Consider the following 21,889-nt stretch of genomic DNA (forward strand, 5'->3'; position numbering starts at 1 on the left):
ACGACACAGGTCAAGGTGGGGTTATTTAATTGCTACTTGAGAGCTGGATTTTGTGGGGTTTTTTAAAAGAAACAAAGACAGGGTCACATGAAAAGGAAGGCACTTGAAAGTATGAACTAGACGTTCTCTCTGCACTTGCTTCCCGTCACTATTATGAAAAGCAGTCCCATAAAGCCGATGAAAAGGGCACCAAAAGGGAAGGCAATAACAGAGGTACCATGAGATACCAGGGAACCAAAACCTCACCTGTAATGGATTTAGCTGTCTTAGTAGTGGCGGTCTGATCTTTTCTATTGTGAGCAAAAAGATAAAGAAAAATCCATTTTTAGAGACAATTAATGAAGATTAAAACAGCTTTAAAAAAGCTCAAAACCAGTAAAAGACAAGAAACCCGTCAGGTATGAACCCATCTGGTTTGCAACCGTTATAACGAACACCAACGCACGTAACGGCCACACTTACTTTGCAACTTTTTTAATATTCTGAGCCCGTTTCTTTATATTCATTTTGGCCTGGAACAGACAGAAGGAAAAACTTCTACTGCATCACTTATACTTTATATAAAAATGTGCATATATACACATATAAAATAACTATTAGTAATTATTAATAGTAATTAAGTAAATATATGAATACAGGTCATATCTGTCACTGTTTGTTAAACGGATACTATTCACAAATATCCAATTTAACCAAGAAAAATGCAAAACTGGAATTAGGAAGTGCACTTGCGTATTTCTTTCAGACTGTTCATGAAAAGGAAACAAAAAAATATATAAAGTAATATAAATATAATATATATTATATATTCTATAACTACCAAATCTGTTTTTCTGGAGAACATCAAGTTTTGGAGCAAAACACCAGGCTACACAGGCAGGACAATGCTGCTCACCGCCGGGCAGCTTACCTGGCCAGGAGGCGTTTTTGGCTTTTCTGCTACACTGATCTTCACCCGCTTCCCGTTCACCAGCACTGGCACCGTTTCGCCGTATTTCACAGCTGCTATCACGGCTTCTTTGTAGTTCATTTCCAAGAAGGCCTAAAATAAATGGCACTTTCAGTCTGCGCTTACATTACAGCCACAAGATAAACAATCCACTGCAATTCTCCCTTAGCAGATCTGCTCGGGACAGAACCGCACACCCTCCTCTCTCTAAATCCGCGTGGAGTTTGATGAAAAAGTCTGGATTTTGGTATTATACAAAAAGCATCCTACCTCCTCTACCATTTAAGACTTATGTAGCAAGACTGAATTTATAAAGTTACGATCCCCAGCTATTCCAAGATTACGTATGTCATCTCTAGCGACAAACCGTTCAGGAAGCCTTTTCCTGTGTTCAGCCGAGGAACCAAACCTTACACTTTCTCATTGCTTGACAATTTCTTTTGCATTCCGACACAAAAACTTTCTACAGGAAAAACTTACCTCGTTTCTAGAGCGAAGTACAATGAGATCACTAACTTTGCCAAACGGCTGAACGATTTTTTTAATATCTTGATCCGAAAAGCCATCATCTGGTAAATCAGTTATCTGAAGGACTGTCCCGCAGCTCAGCAATTCCTCTCTCAACAGCTACAAATTGGAAAGAAAACAAATACAAACACTTTCCAAGTCAAGTCCAGGAAAAGGAATAATAAAGAATCTGTAATAAAAATTACTTTGAAGTAGAGGGACCGCTTAGTGCACAGTGGGATTTTGAGGTTTTTTTGCTTTTTAGCACACGGACAAAGAGGCAATTTCGTTCTCCTCCTACTCTGCCTCAACCTTCAGTTATCAGAAGACATGGCACAGGGTTACCAAGTAACACCGTACAACCTTTTCGGTTTTATCAAATGCTACGGATCTACGTACTTCTGCCCGTCTGGGCTCTGTGGGCAAGGAGCTGCACAATTCCACTACTTTCGATACTATCCACCGGCTTTCAACAGCACCAGGCAACGCTCTTTGCTTATCGTTCAGGCCAGAAACCACCAAGGAAGATCGCGTCTGCCACAACCTCACGCAAACCCGGTTTGTAGGCGGTGTTTCTAAGGGAGCCCAATAGTCTGTGCAACAGACTAAGACAACACCGGCTTAAAATCCTTCTTATAACAAGAGCAGGAAATTTCTCTGCCTCACCTTTTTTGCTTGACAGGGCAAAATGAAGACTTTCTGCCACCTACCCGTTATTTTTATTTACATAATAAGCTCCTCCAAAGAGAGCTCATCACTCACACCTCATACAAACAAGTGCCCAGCAGAACCAGGACCCAAATCTAATCGACATTTCTCTCTGCTGTTGGAAAGCACTAGAGAGGTTTTTGCTTCACATCTGTTAAAAAAAAAAAAATCCTTACTGTGTAAATTACCACGCTTACTTGCGGCCAGCAAGTCTTTGCATGAAGACGGCAGTATCTGTTGCCCAGAACGGGCAAACAGAACGGTTCGCCTTCCCGCAAGAGATCCCCCTGAAATGAGATACTAACCACATTTTTAAAGTCAGAGAGGAAAACATGAAGCAGCTCACCCTGTTATAAGCAGTAGGACGAGGTCTGCTGGTTCCTGTGGACAAGCCTTCCTCATCCTCTTCCATTTCTTTGCTTTGCAGTAAATCATCAGTTTCAGGAGATGAAGAACTTGACCCAGGCAACGAAGGCACGTCTTTCTTCAAAGCCTTTGCAGAACCACTAGTTTTCAGCGGTTTCTTCACATTTCCGGGCATCTTCCCTAAGGGTCCATGAGAGGACGGTGATTTTCCCAATCCCGAAGACCCTTGCCCAGCTGCTTGAAGTGATTTATGTTTATTGAACTCTGCTATAAAGCCAGGTCCCAAACTTTTCACTACTGCCTCCAGAGCTGCCTTTCTGTCTGCGAGCAGAAGGGAAAACAAACTGCTGCTTTGTTTGTTTGTTTTTAAAAGAAAACTTATATATATTGTTGTTTGGTTTTCTACAGTTGCAGTTTCGCCACCCACTCTTGATTCAGTCTTGAGACTCACTGAAGTTAGTGCATCTTAATCCCACGCTAGCAGAGACGGCCAATAAATAATAATAAACCTCGGTACTATTTTCACTGTGCTGCTGCGTAACTTGGCGTTTTAGTCAGACTGACAACGTGACACTGGCAATGATACCTACAAAAATCCTAAGGGCTGGAGCAAAAAGGAACGGTTGTTTAATTCTGTATGTCGGGGAATGTAGGAGAAGCAAAGAAGTTCTCGAGACTCGGCTCATCCCCTCACGTACTGATGCAGAGCAGTACTTACTATCTTGGTGCCTTCTGCTAAGTTCTATATCCTTCTCTGGTTTGCTCTTTGTCCTACAGACTGATGTTTTAGGTTATTCTGTAACGACCTGATACAGCATTTATTTCCTGCATGCTTTCTTTCTGTGGAAAATTTATATTTGGTTATTAATTGCCTCTTCCCTTCAGCCTTCTACGTTAAAATGGCTTGCGTTTTACCCTTACAAAGACCCCTCTGAAAACACCTGTCACTTCACCACCTCTCACCTAGACTTCTCTCTCCCACGAGAGCTCAGTTCCCCTTGATTCTCTGAAAGCATGCAACAACATAGCCGCAGCATGGTTTTCAAATTCCTCTTTTTTTTTTTTTCTCTTCAGAATTTAAACTCCAAACAAGCTGGTATTTCAGTGAGAGGCTGCGGTCAAAACTGACCGAGTTTACATGCAATTTCCTAGAACTGGAAACTGGAGGAAGCTGAAGGGAGAGCCATGAAAGGGTGCAATGGACGTAACCGTAACAGAGGATGTTTCGTCGAAAGCCTTTCACGTACCACGCTCTTATCTCCACAAAATTATTTCAGAGCGCTATGCTTTCCTAGTAAACTGTACCTCCAGTCGATGCAGCTTCTGAGCATCACATTTTCTTTCTCCTCATCTGTACTGCCTTCACAGGACTACTTTTTTGGTGCTGAAGGAAGAACAACCTTCAGTTGTTTTCGGTTCTTGACTATCCCCACTGGTTTAAAAACGGAGCATGCTGGGAACAGGCACTTGTTCAGCGGTTATTTCGTATTCCTGACACTAGGTAAGGAAGACTTCAGACCTTTCAGAACGCCCATTTTCTTCTAAGCGTACTTCTCACAAAGCAACAGCAAGAGGAGAAGTTGTTTTTAAAAAACAGAGTTTTGCTATGACAAATGCCTAGGTGACACCTGGACAGATAAACCTCTTGAAATCAACTCAGCTTTCCTGAAATTAAAAGGAAGTTTCAATCTGGCAATGTGTATCCACCCTTTACCTTGAGATCGGGTTGACCTCCTTGATGACCAATCATTACTGGAAGATCTTTGAGGTCGCGGACTAGTTCTTAGTGGGTTTCTCGATCGCTGCGGTGACCTTGACCTGTGTCTGGGGCTACGCCGTCGCACCTGCCGCGGGCTTCGACTTCTTGGCCTCGTTGGCCTGAAGCGTCCAGGGCTCCTGGACCGCGAGCGAGATCGGCGAAGAACATAGCCAGAGCCTGCGACCCTCGACCGCCTGGGACTGGGACTGGCGGAGTTGGAACGACGCTTTGGGGTCTGGTTTTCTTTTCTGTCACCAGCATTTCTAACAGAATAAAGGCATATAGTGAGTTTTGACAAGGCAAAAAAGAATAATTAACCCGAGTCTGCTGAAACCAACTTTCTGCAAAAAAGAAGCAAAACTGTCAAAGTTTAGGGTCTACTTTGTTAACAAACCTACTTTATGGACTGGGAACATGTTGGCTATATGAATTTAGCATAGGCAGACAGAACTGAAAAGCAAGCAGGAGAGAAAAACCTGCATGGAACAAGAGAAAGCTGTAAAGAAAACGGAAGATACAAGCTGCTGTGCTATGAAAAAATAATAGGAAAAGGACACATGAAAGAGTAATGAATTAAGACACTTTCCTTGCTTCTCCCATATTTACTTTGGAAGGAAGCAGCCTTGAAGACGTTATGTCTAAAAGAGTGACTGAGACTGAAAGAGGGATTTGAGAGGACGATGTAAATACACCTCCCCTGCACACTTAGGCTACCTAGAGATGTCAAAGTGATGAAGAACATGGAAAGAAGTAACAGCGAAGAGATCCATGACAGAAACAGTCCCTCGTAGTGGCACGGGACGTAGTCAGGCATAGGAAAACCCCGACAGGACAGATCACAGGCATAAACGGAAAACCTCGAAAATGCACTGAGCGTACACTTAAATAAGAACGGTTCTTTTAGGAGCTTGGCAGGTGGCAGGGCAGTGTGTTACAGCCAAACACGTGTCCAGTTCTTTTAGCCCATGTCGATGTCTCTGATGCCAAAGAAACACTGCAGCAGCCCCCAAACCCACGGAAAGCAGACACAGCCCCTTTGAGATCTGAAACTGGAAGAAGCCACTGGTGGAGCATGTCCTTCAGCTTACTGACTAGTAATCCTAGCAGCAAAACTAAAAGAAACACAGGTTCTTTTTAAGAGTACCTTTAAGTATAAAACTAACCGACACAGCATGTATGCCCAGTATGACTGGACTTACTGGGAAGACTGTAGGCTGGACAACTAAAGTAAACAAGTCTCTTAAAACAACATGGAAGAGAAGCTCACGTTTCAACTGAGAAGTTCATTAAAGGTAATCCAGAGCATCAGCCCTTAATGAATCACCACATCAGGCCCTATTAGTACTGTTTAAGACTTAGGACCTTTGTCTGTCCATCGAGATGAAATGGGTTAAGGAGAGAGGACTGATAACTGGTAGGCAGGAGAAGAGGATGACAAGCTACCGAGGGGGCTGCTGCCCAGCCTGCTTGGCCAGCAGCTAGATGAGGACAGCTGAGCAACCCTCCGTTCTCCTAAATGGTCCCCCCACCCACCCCACGTAGCTACAGCTCACAGCGTTACTTAATTAGCAAGTTTTAAACAGCATTAAAAATCCATATAAATCCCGTTATTCCTGTGTTTGAATGTATTAACGAACCAATGCAATTTATACAAAGCAAACCCTGTGCAGCAATTCGGTAACAGTTCGTAGCAGGCTTATGGGCCTTGCCCCGCGCCTGCGCCCAGCAGCAGCGACCTTGATCACCGAGGGCCTGCAGCTGTGCTCTCACTCTCCCAGCTGGAGACGTGGCGTCCTCGGGGAGGATTTAAGGAAGCACCACCCTAAGAGACACCTCTTGCCCCACCTGCAAGATCCCTCACTCACAAAAAGCACTGTTGAACACTTCAGTTTACGCCGCTCCTCCAGCCAAGGGCAGTTTCCTCTGCCTGGGCCGCACGTAACGTCAGCGGCACCCGACAGCAACTGCAGTCTGAGGCTTTAAAACATCATTATTCTCTTTGTGAAAGTTTCAAAAGTTTACTTATTTCTCCCTATAAAGTTTTATTTCTCTTTCTTTATTAACATGGAGAGACCTCAGATGCACTCTGCCAATTAACCTGACCTACATATTCAGCTTTTTAACTTTTTTTTTTGAACTGACTAGTTAGCTTCTCAGGAAGTATGTCAGACTAATTAACAGAAAGTCCCAGGGAACTCTAGCACAAATGAAAACCCCACCATTCCTATTTGTACGCAAGTTGAAATATGCCCAAGTGTTGAGCCAGTAAAATAATCCAATCCTGCTGAGATTCAAGTGGAATTCATCCACAGGGTGTGTTTTTAAAAAAAAATTAATAGTAAACAGCATAATTTTTAAGGACAGAGGAGCCACGTGTTCATGAATTCTAGTGTTGTTTCAAATTGCGATCACGTAGCTCCCCAAGGGATCTACAGACTGAGGAGGCTGCGAAATAAGAGCTAACACTAGCACGCCTATGGTCAAGCAGCTTTCAAGTTGCAAACAAGGGCGGTTTAACTGGGAAAAAAGATTAAGTCTAAAAGTCAGAAACCACTCACATTTTAATCAGTGATCTAGCGCTGGCCAGTCTCGCTGGGTTGCTGTTATATCACATCTAATAACTGACGACTAACTGAAGCGCAGTTAGAAGACAGGTCCAAGGGGAGACTGCTGACAATACCAGCGTTCAGACTTTGCTACAGGCTTTACTCTCATCCTTGTGAAAGGATTTTAGACACTATGCCACTCGTTATTAAACAAACTTAGGACAAAACCCACAAAAACACCCCCCCCACAATCTTACGACGACAGTATGTCACCACTAGTAGAGCTTGCCAGTGAGCAAAACAGGAAAATTAATGGCATTAATTACAACATTTATAATAGCAACAAATTCAAAACAACCTGCAATCAAAAAGCAGTTACCTCTTTGAAGACTGAGACTCGGGGTTCCAGTCAGGGTATCTGTTAAATGGTAAAAATACAACCGTCAGTGAAAAAGCTAAACTTGCCATCCAAACACAGTCTGTGCTTACATGCAGGAGCTGTTACAGACAAACGTTCCCGTTCCGGCTTCCAGAAGCACCGAGTGTCAGTTCATCTTTTACCCTCCTGGTCTAAAGCCAATTCAGAACAGCGCTCAGATACAGCCAGTCCTCGTTAAGGAAACCTGACCAGCACAGTTTCACAGACTACGTGCATGCACGGCAAACACTTTTTACACAAAGTGAACTTTTTTAACAGATTCCTTACTGTTGGCGTAACTGGCGGCAGCTTTCGATGTGAGAAGGAGTGTTCTGATGCAGAATCCAGTCCTAATTGGAGAAAAGACATCCAGAGACATTGGATTAGCGTGGAAAATGTCAGCATTTGACCACAATTTCTAGTAACGTGTTGTCATATTTGACCTTCCATCAAGTTTTACCTAACAAATGATCTTACAGCAAGGTCAGATTTCTCACTTCAGATCGTTACTCTTTATGCAAACGATGAAAATACTTCATGGTTACCAAAGGCTCTTTAAGAACACAAAGGAAGCCAAGTCGAAGTTGAACAAAATGCATCACATTACATGAATCTGTTACTTCCAGCAACTGGCTGGGTTGTTGTCCCCACACTTCCAACGCAAAAGGGGGATCCAACAGCCGGCTATATTAAAAGAAAGAAAACTATTAGCAGCCTTCACGGACTGACGTCAGACTGACGAACAGACACACAGCAAGTGAAGCTGAAGAGATCAGAAAACCCGACACAACACGGTATCTTTAAGTCAAATACTGTTTCTCCAGAGGCGTGACTTTTCATGCCTTAAGAACATTTGCTCCTGATAACGTTATAACTGAAGGTCCGTCAAAAAGTCTGATGAAATTTTTCACGCATAAACACTGATTTTTTTATATATATATAAATATATATTTTATATATATATATAAAACTTAACAAAAGTTTTACTTGGGGATAACTGATGGGTTAAAGCATCAGACAAATCCAGAAGTACAATGCAAGCCCTCAAACTTGAAAAATACTTAAGCACAGGTTTAACTAGAAACACAGAATCAGTCCCAGGTATGGGAAATTATGCCTGAAGACTTTATTCTGGTATTATTATTACTATTATTATTATGAAAGTAAACTGACCTGCTAGTGAAAGTAACTTCTGTAGTCAGTTTGCTATTGAGAAGATACATTGCACAGTCTGAAGCTGTATCACACATCATCAATGATAATTATTAAGTGTCCTTGAAAAAAACAACTTCTAGCTGCTTTAATGCTTTAAAATAGGTAATAATGGCTGAATAATGCAACTGACAGGCAAGGCTTCATAAAACATTTCACAGTTGCTAAATTCCATATCGCTTTTTCTAAGCGCATCCTGGTTTGTAACACAAAGGGTAATAAATCGTGTGGTTGGCAGTACCGAACTCTCCTGTTCATTGACAGAAATGCTGAACACAGGGGTTAAAAGAAAAGCTTGTGATTGTTTACTCAAAGCCTATGAGATGGAAAAATTAATGTGACCAGGGCAGAGGTTTGTGCGTTTTGGCAGCCCAGAGAGCCCAGCTGCTCCTTGCACTTAACCGTATCAGCCTATCAACGCCAAACCATGCTGCAGGAGAGCTATCCAAACTACTTCTACTTCACGTTTAAAACCCACGGGTTTTAAAGAAATTAAAATACATTTTAAGCACTAGGCTTATCATAATTTCCTGAAGAAAGAGAGACTCTGCTCAAGCAACCTCAGAAAGGCATCGAATTATTTTACTAGCTATGCTCATGAAAACATTCTAACTGCTTAATAGTCAGCAAGATATTACCCAGCAGACCCTTTGCATTAGGCTCACTAGCTGAACCGAAGCGTGTTAAGAGTTGAAGAGCAGACTGATAAACAGCCTGCAGCTGCAGAACTGCACACACAGCCAACACACAGCATGCACACAAGTAAAGAGCAAGCAATTCACCGTTACACCCTTTTTCTTGCAATAACATGCCATTACTAAGCAATCCCACTCTTGAGAATGCTGGTTTTCTAGAGCCTTCAGGTGAGCCAGGAAAAACTATTGCTCAAGGGCTAAAACAAATCAGCTTGTGGAAACGAAAGGAAATCAGGCTTCACGCATCCCCCTTCCGTCGTCCCAAACGAAGCGAGCGCACACAGTGTCCGCGAGGGCCGAGGGAGGCTGTTTTCCTTCCAGCGTCTTTAGCTACCGGTCCAACAAGCACTAAGGAGACTGGCAGCCCTACAAAGAGATATTCTCCTCCCTAACAAACACAACATTCTTCTCTTCTTCAAGTCTTCATCACGCCAATGCCCTCTTGCGTGTCACAGAATTACAGGAGTCTCGGTTTATACACATTCAACCTCTTTGATTAATTCCTCGCCCTCCTCAGTCTTCAGAAACATTCCACTCCCTCTGGCAAGCCTGTCCCCAAAGACGGATCCCTCCCCCGAAGGGCAGGATCCCCTCCCAGCAGGAGCACTCCGTCGTGTCCTGGAACGGGTGCGAGCTCGCAGCCAGTTGCTCACAGCAGCAGCGCTGCTCCGCAGCCCGACACCCCCAGGGCAAGCACCTTCCTTCGCTAATTCCGTGCGACTGGCGAATCCCCCGGTCCTTGTGGGTCCCCACCAAAAGGGTCTTGAAGAAGCAGGTGACGGAGCACGGCGTCTCCAAACTCGCCTCTTCTGCCAAAGGGAAGATGACAGTAACACACGGGGACAGCACCTGCCCTCGGCTCTGCTGGCTTCACAGCAGGGCATTATGGAGAAAAACCAGGAGCAAAATGGAGCGGACCCCATTTTGTCCCCTTTGGTCAGCAACGGAATCGTGCAATCCTCTGTGGAAAACAGTGAGTCCCCATGACTTCACACAATTTAAAGCCCAAGAAGACAGATACCACCCTCACTTTAAATCTATTTAAGCTAGAAAACAAAAGCTGTAGTACACAATTGTAGTAAATATGATCCCTCATGCTGGCAATATTGCAAATCTACTTTGTTCCAACAGCGACATGTGTTTGGAGACAGAGAAATCGCACATTATTATTCCAACATATCCACAATTTCAAGTTGAAAATTAAGCTGCTCTGTGAAATACTTATAAAATGTTTCAATATATTGGGGGGTTTGTAAATATATTTGAAGGGAGACCACACCGAGGTGAGGTTCCATCTAAGGGCAGAATCGGGCACTCCTCCCTGAAAAAACGTTGCCAGGCACAAACGCAGATTTTTGAGAACACCCACCAGATCAGATTAGATGACCTCTAAAGGTCCCTCCCAACCCAAACCATCCTATGATTCTATATCAGTAAGTCACCTTAGCATCAATTAATTTTCCAAATTAATTTTCTAAAGCTCAAAAAGCCTGCCTTATATACCCTTTCTTCCACAGTACTGCGTGCAACCAGCTGACAAAGCCACGGAAATCTTCCTGAGACAAGGCAAAAATATGGACAAATCTTCCGCATTTCTGATGCTGCTCCAACACGTAGCTTTCAAGTCCACAGTAACCACCACTCACCGCAAACCCACACCAGTTCAGAGAGCTAAGCAGTCTGTTCGAGAGCTGGTACCTGACTGAAGGACCACAGGTAGCCAAGTCTGAAGGGGCACTGTTGGTTCGAAAAGCAGCGCTTCTCCCACGTCGCCTCTGACCAAACACATTGCGAAGACCCAACTGAGGTGCCCGGAGGAGTCGTCAACCCACTGAGGCTCCTGCCACCTATTGCTAAAGATCCAGCGAACGGTTCTGATAGGCTTTGGAAAGACTGTTCAGCATTTCCTTCTATGGCATGAAAGAGCTGAAGGATTCTTCACATTCAGCCCTGGACTGTAGGCAGCTTGTCACACAGCTGCCGACCCACCAAGATTATGCATATGCCTCACAAAAAAGTTTCAAAGCTTAAAAAAAACCAACAACAACAAAAAAAAATTTTTCCTGGACAGATCTACAATAGCTAAGCCATGCAGATGGAAAATATTTCAACTTTTGACTCCTAACCAGTGTATTAGCAAAACAGAAAAAAAAATACCACCTTTGAATACATATGAATAGTTCTGCAGAAGAGGCGTTCCGGATTCTTTTGGGGTTACAGAAGAACCAGAAAAAATATATTTACTCAATTAGCTGTATGACACCCCAAAGAGAACTCTCTGTTGTGGTATACTGCAGTCATCTATCTCAAGGTCTTCAGCTTTGCTTTCATCAGACCTCATTAATTAAGCAAGATACTTAAGAGGAAAGACCTACAGGGAGAAGGGATGGGATGCTCTGGGAAACTGCAGAAGCATTTTTCACTCCGAGGCAAAACCCAGCCAGTGTCTCGCTGGGTTTATGGGAGAGCTGAGTTGAAACAAGGGGGACACAGTTCAGGTGATGTGAACATGGATTTTTAGCCACTAACAGTCACTGCAGCTTCAGGGGCAGACCGATGCTCCAGGAGCACCCAGCCGTAATCCTGTCGTTTTCAGAAGCTACTGCCAGGTAACACACTTGAATTCTCTTCTAACGGGCAACGCAGCTTCTGCTTCAGCCTTGGCAGGAAAAGGAGTCTGAGGTGAGTTCATGCTTCAGTACGAGGCTGGATTAAAAGAATCTACAAAAAAGGACAGCTCTTCACCATGACCAATCTGACCTTGAAATCCATCATTTTAACATCAGCGAAACATTTTTCAGCTATTCAGTACCTTCAAGCATCAGATAAAGAGGTGGGTTTCCTCATTCAGTATCTTTCACTGTCTTCGTCTGTTCTCGTTTCGCTTTCTCCACTTTGCTTGCCTATCTTCCTTCCAATCTGCCACGTTACAGAGACACCTGGTTATAACACAACGTTCTTAAGCTGCTCGTTACAACTTGGTACTACTCACCAGGAACCGCCACGGCTAATCACTTTGATCTAAGATGACCCAGTCCCTGTACAGGCGTGCTGGGGAGGCCCACGGTCCATCAGCTCCCCGAGCACCCCATCTCAACGGCGTGCACCAGGGCATGGCTAGGGAGGGGCGCAGCAACCTGGAGCCGCTTCCCCAAAACGCACCGCCAGCCAGCTGCTCATTGAGGACTTCTTGAGCCATCGGAGGGTCTCTGCGGAGTCTCCGGAGGATTTTTCTTCCATGAACTTGTTATTTTTCAACTAAGATTTCACAACATTGTGGCAAACAGTATCTACACTCCGTGTAAAACAACCATTTCATAGTACAAGTCACCCCACACGTGACTATCAGCTCCCACTGTCATTTCCCCACCGCCTCTCTTTCAGTTTGAAGGTGCTCTTTCGCTCTAGAAAACTTTGCACCACTTTACAGACCAAAAAGCGGAACGCCTTGATCATCTTGAACCACGCAACTGAGACAAAGACAACACCTTTATTTGTAAAAACAAACTGTAAAACTGAAAGGAAGAGGAATTCTTCGTTCTTGAGCATTCACAAATACAGAAGACTGACATTTCTTGACACAATCTTTTATTTTTTGCAATAAAAAAAAGAACCTAACTCTTTTGGTTATTTTGCAACACTGTTGTGTAAAAGCAGCTTGCCCCATGAGGTCTCAAAACAGCCTGAACTGCCTAACGCAGCAGCAGGTGTGCATGAAGGAAAAAAAAAACACTATTCAGAATAAAGTTAACATGTGTCAGAGCCAGAAGCAGCCACGGCAGGGAGAAAAGGTTGCGTAGCTGCAGTCGGATCAGAACGTCTGGAGAATGCACGCTGCGCTGCAGGGCCATCAGGGCAAGAAGTTATAACCTTTAATCTCCCCAGAAAACTTCATAGCTAATTTGTCAAGAAGTATTTCTAGTCAAAACATTTGCTTAACGTTAGAAAGCACCAGTAAGCTTGAAAGCGACTGAATGACTCACATTTAAACAGACTGCACTTTTCCAAAGTGCTTCATCCACTCGTTAACACAAACCCCAAGTTGTTGCCCTCTTCAATTTTACACATTTCTATTTAAAATGAAACTTCCCTCTCAGTTTTCAAGCCTGCCCAAACAGCTGTGCTTCTCCCTCAGTGCTTCCCATGAAAAAGTACCTGAAAATGTATTTTTTCTTCCAAAGCCCCTAGTGCAGCTGCCCCGACCTTAACTGCTCGCTTGCTTTAAGACACAGCACAAGCAGGGCCCAGCACTCCTGCATAGTTTTGCCAAATTGCAAAAAAAGCACTCCCCCCAGGCTTTGCACGCGTTTGCTGAAGGCTATTTAAAATTTAAACGCATGAAACTAATAATGAATTATTCAACTTTTTAAAATTACATTCTCCTATATTTTTGACACATCAAGGCTAGGTCTTTCAAGAGAAATCCACAGCTTTCAGAGTGCTTTTCTCTCTCCCAGTATTCACCAGTTCCTTCCTTTTCTTCCTTCAAGAGCTGAAACTCTTATTTGCTTCGTAGCTGAAAGCTCAGTCAGATGAATAAAAGCATTTTGTGTGTCCCTCAGAGCTAGTCTTCAGTCTCGGGAATAGGCAATGTCACATAGACCACATTTGGAAGATTAAATTTTTGCAGATAAATAGGCTGCTTTGTTTTAACGCAGACACTGCAGGAGGGGGGCTGAATACACGAACGTCTCATCTACCCTACCGAGACTCAGCGTACAATTTTTGCAGACATTTCAGTCCCCCAGATGACGTTCGTGTTTTACTCCACTGATAAAGGGTTTGTTTTGTCATTTGAACCCCGCTGCAGAAGACATAAATATTTTTTAATATGAAAAAAATAAAAGCAATGCGTACGGCAGCTTTGAAATGCAATTTTGACCGGAGCACGCTGTGCAGCAGTTACAATAATTTACTAGCACTGTTCCTAGCATTTTGAAATGTGCGTGTGAGCACTCAAACTGGCGAACAGCCTCACAATTCATTTAATGCACAGTAAAAAATTAGTTCATAAAACAGTGCAGCAGGTAAGATGCCGAGTACAAGTTTATGCAATAATCTTTGAAAGACACTCACCTTCATATGAGTGCATTCAATGTTACACAGAGAACACATATGTGGAAATATTCTCGGAGATGTGGCATAGTAGTCATTCATCATTGACGGAGTGGGCAATCTTTTTATCTTCTGGGCATCAGACTGCAGAAACGCTGGAAGCCACGATGCTTTCACAATGCCAAAAGGAGATTTAATTGGCCCCTCGGCCTGCGCCTGGAAGGGCTTCTGTCCTGCTCCTGAGCCGCTCTGGGCGTTAGACTGGCTTGTCCCAGATTCATGCTGAATTCTTTCGTGCTGGCTTACAGCTGCAAGAAGTTCAGCTGAAAAGGGAGGCTGGGTCATCGGTGGCATCACGTGCTGGGTCATAGGCTGCTGGACGAGAGGCGGCATGACCGGCGGCATCATGGGCTGCGCCAAGGGCGGCATCATCGGGGGCATCATCGGGGCAATGACAGGCAGTATTGCAGGCTGGGAGACAGATTTCACCACGGGGAGTCCGGCAGGTGTTGCGCACAAACCGGACACCTTTCCCGGAGTCTCAACCGGAAAAAATGGTCGAGTATTTGAGGACTCGTTCTGGAACCCCGTCGGTTTTATTAAATCTTCAACTGGGAACACTGGATTACATGTCACGCTCGATGGGGGGACGCCCATTGACATATTCTGCTCTCGTTGGAAGTCTTCCCTGTTCTCTCCGCTCGACGCTTCAGGATTATAGACACGTGCTTCGAGAGGATCTTCGCTCAGCACTTCAGGATTATACGCACGCACTTCAAGAGGATCTTCAGTGTAACCGTATTTGCTCGCGTGCCCGTAATCAATCACTTTACTCTTGACCGCTGCACCACTCGTACCACCAATCGTCTCTTCTGCTCTGCTCTGAGAGTGTAAACCAGGTAAAGAATGGCCCATCTTACGCATCCGTATCTCTCTTAAGATCAGCGGCATGTTTTCAGGCGTTAACTGATCATCTGGATAGCGACTGAGTTCCTCCAAATCTTCATTAGACAGCCCAAAACTCGCTAAAATACTGGAAGCGCTTTCTGGTGTGTAGCGGTTCTGGGTATTGGAATTCTGCTCCGAGATCCGTGCCGGGGCAGGTGGCTTTTGCCCAGTTGTCCCAGCTGAGCACGGGCTGCTATCCCAGCAACTTGTGCGAGGCTCTCCTTTCTGCTCCTGGTGCAGGTTAGTCTTCTCCTTTACCCGCCTCGGATCAGCCCTGTGCAGAGTTACCCGAACATTAATCCTCTGTGAACCTGTCCACTGAAACGTTTCCTGGCCTGAAAATCTTTGTGACACTCCTTGAGGCGTTCCAGGTGCAGGCTTTCTCTGAAGACCTACACCTCCTCCCCTAAAGGATCCTGGAGGCTTTGTGCCGGATGGATTAGGTCCTCTCGGCCTCTGAGGTAAAGTTCCTCTGGGGCTAAACATTGCGCTTTTCAGAAATGCCTGATTTAACCAAGCATAAGGAGGTGCAGAACTGTTGGTAGCAACTGAGGTCAATTGCTGAAGAGCCAACTGTGTCTTAATTTGTGCAAGCTGTAAAGGAGGAGGGCCCAACAGAAGTGGGCTCGCAATGCCAAGGTTCAAGGAATTCACAAGTGGTGCGAAACTTTCCAAGAATAACACAAAGCTGCAAGTTAAAAGACAAGTATTAGATTATTTTGTCTTTTCACCTACTTTACGCGGTGGATTCTATAACCGGTGAGAAAAACAACCAAAGTCACAACACAGTATTTTAATGACAGTTTAAATGGTACTTTTGACTTGGAAATTCTGTCGAACAAAACCACTTTCTTTCGCTGGGTAACGTCTTAATATGCAGCAAATAGGTAACAGATAATTAAGTAAATGAGCTTTACCCAACAAGCTCAATGTCACAGGTAACATACCTAGTGATGACACTCAACAGCATTTGCTAAAACTTCACATTTCAGTTCTTAATGACAACATAGTTTGGATTTATTTACAATTAAAGCTGTTTAATGAGCAATAAACCAAAGCATTAAACCCTCTGCAAATGTTTATGAGGTACAAATTGTACGTGAAACCATTACGTAAAGAATTCAAAACAGTTACGGCTTGGAAGTCCAGTCATCATGGAATCAATCTGAAGACAGCAGAACAGTTTTCAGGAGAGACACTCCCATGACAGCTCTCGTGGGTAAACTACCATACCCTGAAAGTATTCAAAGGGTGTGACAGTGTCTGAATTCTGCAGCTAGAAAATTGCCATTTCCCAGATGTTAAAGGCAAGCTCTTATATTGAAAAAACTGTAAACAGAAAGGTGTAAAATCATACAAAACCATCTACATACAAGCATAAAAAAAGCACAACAGCAATGGAAACTGCCATCTTTTGCTTCAGCTGAAACCACTGAGAACTCAAGCTGTAAGGCAGTAAAAGAACAAGCAAACACAGGTGGAATAAGGCAAAGCGATCCTCACACTAACGACTAATTAAATGCCACAGAGTTTTGGAAGTGTGTTCTTGCGGCACACTGGCAGCGGTGCCTCCCCTGCCCCGCTCTGCCTGCACTTGCAACGCTCCTGCGCTGCACAGCGGTGGGCTCAGAAGCATCCCCAGAAGCCCTCACCCACCCCTCATCAGTCTGCCACCTCCCAAAACTGGATAACCGCCTGGTTTTGTCCTTCTTGCAGCAATACAGCAGGTCTGAATGAGTTTTACTAGCAGATTTTCACTATGCATAACGATAACAGTGCTTGCAGACACTCCCAGCTGCTCCTGACCTCGCGTGCTGAGTTTCTGCGGTGCTGAGGCTCGTCTCACCAACACTAACCACCAACACTAACTCCACCACAGGGGTTTTTTTCAAACCGGTTGTGGTTTAGCCCCAGCCAGCAACTGAGCCCCACACAGCCACTCACCCACTGCCCCCACCCCGGCAGGATCGGGGAGACAGTCGGAAGGGCGAAAGCAAGAGAAACTCGTGGGTTGAGATACAAGCAGTAACAAATTAAATAGAATTGTAATAACAACATTAATATAATTAAAAGGAAAATAACGGGGGGGGGGAGATAAAAACCTCAAACAACAAGTGATGCAACCGCTCACCACCCACCGACCGATGCCACCAGTCTCTGAGCCGCGATTGCTGCTTCCCCCGGCCAGCTCCCCCCAGTTAACATACTGGGCATGACATCATATTGTTGCCTCAAATGTATATATACTTCTTGGATGAAACGAAATGACGCAGAAATTACTAGTAGTTAAGGGAGGATCACAGCTGGTCGTGGTTCAGCCCCAGACAGCAACTAAACACCACGCAGCCACTCGCTCACTCCCCCCAGCCCATGGGATGGGAGAGAGAATCGGAAGAGGAAAAGCGAAAAAAAAAACTTGTGGGTTGAGATAAGAACAGTTTAGTAATTATAATAAAATAATAATTATTATAACAACAATAATGGTAATATAATAAAAAGGAAAATAGAAAAAGGGAAAAAATCAGAAACAAATGATATAACCACTTACCACCCGCCGACCGACGCTGCCCATCCCCGAGCCGCGGTTGCTGCCTCCCTCCCCCGGCCAGCCCCTCCCAGTAACACACTGGGCATGACGTTACATGATATGGAATATCCCTTTGGCCAGTTTGAATCCGCTCTCGTAGCTGTGCCCCCTCCCCTCCCGGCTGCTTGTGCCCCCAGCAGAGCCTGGGGAGCTGGAAAAGTCCTTGACTAGTACAAGCACTGCCCAGCAACGGCCAAACCATCGGTGTGTTATCAGCGTTGTTTTCATACTAAATCCAAAGCACAGCACTAGGCCAGCTGCAGTGAAGAAAATTAACTCTCTCCCAGCTAAAACCATGACAGCCAGTCTTCAGAAGGATTTGCACTATTTTCCCTCCTTTCTCAAAAACTTCTTCCGCTGTGTTGCCCCACACAATGATGCCATCAATGTATTGAAGGTGTTCTGGAGCTTCTCCCTGCTCTAGTGCAGTCTGAATCAGTCCATGGCAAATGGTAGGACTGTGTTTCCACCCCTGGGGCAGTCGATTCCAGGTGTACTGGACGCCCCTCCATGTGAAAGCAAACTGTGGCCTGCACTCTGCTGCCAGAGGGATTAAGAAGAATGCATTAGCGATATCAGTTGTGGCATACCACTTGGCTGCCTTTGACTCCAGTTCGTATTGAAGTTCTAGCATGTCTGGCACAGCAGCACTCAACGGCGGAGTGACTTTGTTCAGGCCACGATAGTCTACTGTTAGCCTCCGCTCTCTGTTAAGACTTCTGCACTGGCCATATGGGACTGTTAAAGGGTAAGCAGGTCTTACTGGTGACTCCTTGGCTCTCCAGTCAACAAATGAGCTCATGGATGGGAATCAGGGGTCTCAGTTGGTGCGATATTGCCGCCGGGGCACTGTTGCGGTGACAATCGGCACCTGTTGTTCTTTGACCCTCAGCAAGTACTGGATACCTTTCTCCATGGTGGCCCATTTTCCTGGTTGATAAATAACACATTCCTTGAAGGTGTGCCTTTCTCTCACACCAGACAGGAGTTGCCTCCAGAGGCTGAGGGCTCATTTCCGTTTTCCAATTGCTTTGTCAATGCTCCCTTCCCTACAAAGGGAACCCAGTTGTTTGGCTTCCTTCCCCTCTAATTCCAGACTGTTGGCCCTGTTATCCCAGCATCACAGCAGCCAGGTGACAATGTGCTCACCTGAACGACAGACAAAATCTTTTCGTATATCTCACGGCTCACTCAAGGACAGGGATCAAGTGGTTTCAGTTTCGTTTATGAATTATTCTTCTTCCTCGTCCTCTCCTCGTGATGGCCCTGTTCTTCCATCATCTCTTTCTAAACAAGTTGACTTTCGCTTCCAGGATTTCTTCTGGTGTACAGAGGTGACTGATACTGGCACGGGCTGGTTCTCTGGTTCAGCTGCAGTGCCTGTCGTGGGGGTTGAAGTGGCCACGGTGCCTGTCGCTTTCTTTTTCTTTGTCCTTTTAGAACCAGAGGCCTTTTCTTCCCCTTGGAGGTACTGAATAGTCTTAAACAGGGCTCAGTTGGCTTGGGCCAGGCACCAGCACATTGCAGTGATCTGTGTCTCTCTGGGATTGCCAGGGCGACAACACACTTCCTCCAAATATTCTACTAATTTTTCAGGATTCTGCACTTGTTCAGGCGTGAAGTCCCAAAACACTGGAGGTGCCAACCATCCTAGGCATTTGCCCATGCTATCCCACATACCCTGCCACACATAGCTATCGAGCCTTGGGGCAGATCTCTGGATTATATTCTTAAATTGTTTATTAACCTTAGAGCTGAAGTGGTCTGCCAAAGCAATACCAACAGATATATCTTAACTACCCAAAGATGTTCAAGATACTGAAAAGTTGTTGTAATGAAGGAGGAGACATCATAGAAGATGGTGGCGAAGGTGCCATTCTGTATTTCCTCCATAAAAACCTCTCAGAGGAGGAGGTATAATTGCTAATTGTCCTCATGAGGTGGTACCTGAAGTACTGTAACAGCTTCAGTACAAACCCCAAATACCAGATAAAGCTCAAGGCCAGTGTTTTAATAACAAAGCTCCAGGCAAAACATCGCTAATCCCTGCAGAGCACAGCATACTACAAAGAACAACAGCAATCTTTAACATGTACAGCAAAAACAAGAGCATGGTGCAGATCAGATAAACTAACTGAGAACAGATGAGTCAATGCTGCGACCAGCAGCCGTTATTACCTCAGACCCCACAAAGCCCCACGCTGGGCACCAGAAAGGACTATCGTGGTTTAGCCCCAGCCAGCAACTGAGCCCCACGCAGCCGCTCGCTCACTGCCCCCACCCCAGCGGGATGGGGGAGAGAGTCGGAAGGGTGAAAGTAAGAAAACTCATGGGTTGAGATACAGTTTAAAAATTAAAATAAATAACAAGAACAACAATAATAATATTAATAAAGAAAAACAACGAGAGAGTGAGAGAGGCGAAACCCAAGATAAAGAACCAGCGATGCAGCCGCTCACCACCCGCCGACCGACACCGCCAGTCCCCAAGCCGCGATCGCTGCTTCCCCCGGCCAGCTCCCCCCAGTTAATATACTGGGCCTGATGTCATATGATCTGGAATACCCCTTCGGCCAGTTTGGATCAGCTCTCTTTGATGTGCCTCCTCCCCTCCCAGCTCCTTGTGCCCTTGGCAGAGCAAGGGAAGCTGGAAAAGTCCTTGACTAGTACAAGCGCTACCCAGCAACAACTAAAACATCCCTGTGTTATCAGCATTATTCTCATACTAAGTCCCAAACACAGCCCCACACCAGCTACAGGGAAGAAAATTAACTCTATCCCAGCCAAAACCAGGACAAAACCCCACTTGAGCTGACTCTAAATGGAAGTTTTTCAAGTAAATCTCCAAGGATTGGAGTTCTAAAGTTTGAGAACCACAACTCAAAAAATAAAAATTACACGCAGCTATAGCTTGAGAGAGAGATGAACCACATTCAAGCTGCAGGAGACTCGGATTTTATGGCTGAATTTCTGTAACTTGTTACTATCCATATGTTAAGCATTCTAAGTTATATTAGCAATTATTTCATTTTAACCAAGCACAAACTGAAGTCAGGCCAAGGAGAAACGGTAACTACAGAAACGTTACCCAGATCTCTTCTCCATTACAACAACATAGGAAGCATCATAAAGAAAAGATTCCACCGACAACAGTCCCAGAGCTCTGGCCTCTAATTCAGGACTCCTCACCCTGTACCCCTCCTCCCTCAACAAATTAAATCATATTTAAGTGGTGACTGCATGTTAGGCCAAGTTTGTTCAAGACCATTTCAAAACAGCCTGTTGAACAAACATCCACAAAGTAATCTCTTGCCTTCCAGTTCTGCTCTTCTCTGGAACTGTCATCAGCGGAGGGGAAAAAAAAAGCCTCTCTGGACATTACTTTGGAAAGTAGCTGGAGAAGGAACAATGTCAAAGCCACCCATAACAAGAACAAGTAAGAATATATTCGTAGAGCACATCTGAAGAACAAACATGCTGGTTTGCAAACTGAACCTGAAGCCAGTGGATTAGGAAACTCCCAGGGATCTGTTCAGGAGCAAACCAGAACTTCAACGGGAAGAATTTTTACCACTCGATTAGAGATCTCCAGGCAGCTCAGTCACCAGCGTGCTGCCATCAGGTACCCTCCCACAGCAGCAGCCCGAACCGCTGTCAGCAGTCCACAAAGCTCCTGTCAGAGCTCCGGGAGATGGTGATCCAGGAATCAGCAGGGAGAAAAAGCCAAGCAGTGTGCTGTGCGGTCAGGCCAGTATCAGAATGCCATGATGAGATGTCTTCTGTTTATGACCAGTTTTAAAGCCATCACTCCACAGACTCCTAAGGTACACAGTTCAATGGGGAACATGGGTATACTCTCGCTGTACCCCAGAGCGTGCTACTGGAATAATCTATTTAAAAGCAAACCAGATTAAATTTCTTTTGCTTTTCAGTGAATATTCCAAACTATAATTGAGGATAACATCTTCCCCACTTTGTTTTAGCAACAGTGCTCAAAAATGAGGAAAAAAAACATTTTCCAATTCTAGATACTAAAAACATAAAAATAGCCTTACTACTTCAGTAGCAAAGGTCCAATACCCCATATCCAGCAGTAACCAATACCTGGTGCTACAGACCACATGCTCAGTTAATGTACTT

At 44.7% G+C, this 21,889-nt stretch overlaps 1 protein-coding gene across 4 annotated transcripts in view; it reads right to left on the reverse strand.

Annotated features, from left to right (window-relative positions):
- The window catches only part of ZNF638 (zinc finger protein 638), a 60,360-nt gene that overhangs the window by 27,966 nt on the left and 10,505 nt on the right, over positions 1-21,889 (reverse strand). For 3 of the 4 annotated variants that reach the window (XM_075092289.1, XM_075092287.1, XM_075092286.1), the window contains exons 2-10: positions 14,237-15,851; positions 7,542-7,603; positions 7,215-7,253; positions 4,245-4,552; positions 2,511-2,851; positions 1,430-1,576; positions 911-1,042; positions 463-512; positions 247-290 (exon numbers count right to left, since the gene is read on the reverse strand). In XM_075092289.1, coding sequence (XP_074948390.1) covers positions 247-290; positions 463-512; positions 911-1,042; positions 1,430-1,576; positions 2,511-2,851; positions 4,245-4,552; positions 7,215-7,253; positions 7,542-7,603; positions 14,237-15,649 — 2,536 coding nt within the window. In that variant the 5' untranslated portion in view covers positions 15,650-15,851. The remainder of the gene's footprint in view (positions 1-246; positions 291-462; positions 513-910; positions 1,043-1,429; positions 1,577-2,510; positions 2,852-4,244; positions 4,553-7,214; positions 7,254-7,541; positions 7,604-14,236; positions 15,852-21,889) is intronic. The other variant, XM_075092288.1, reaches the window with a different exon arrangement.

This window comes from Phalacrocorax aristotelis, chromosome 4 (genome assembly GCF_949628215.1).
Source record: "Phalacrocorax aristotelis chromosome 4, bGulAri2.1, whole genome shotgun sequence".
NCBI lineage: Eukaryota > Metazoa > Chordata > Aves > Suliformes > Phalacrocoracidae > Phalacrocorax > Phalacrocorax aristotelis.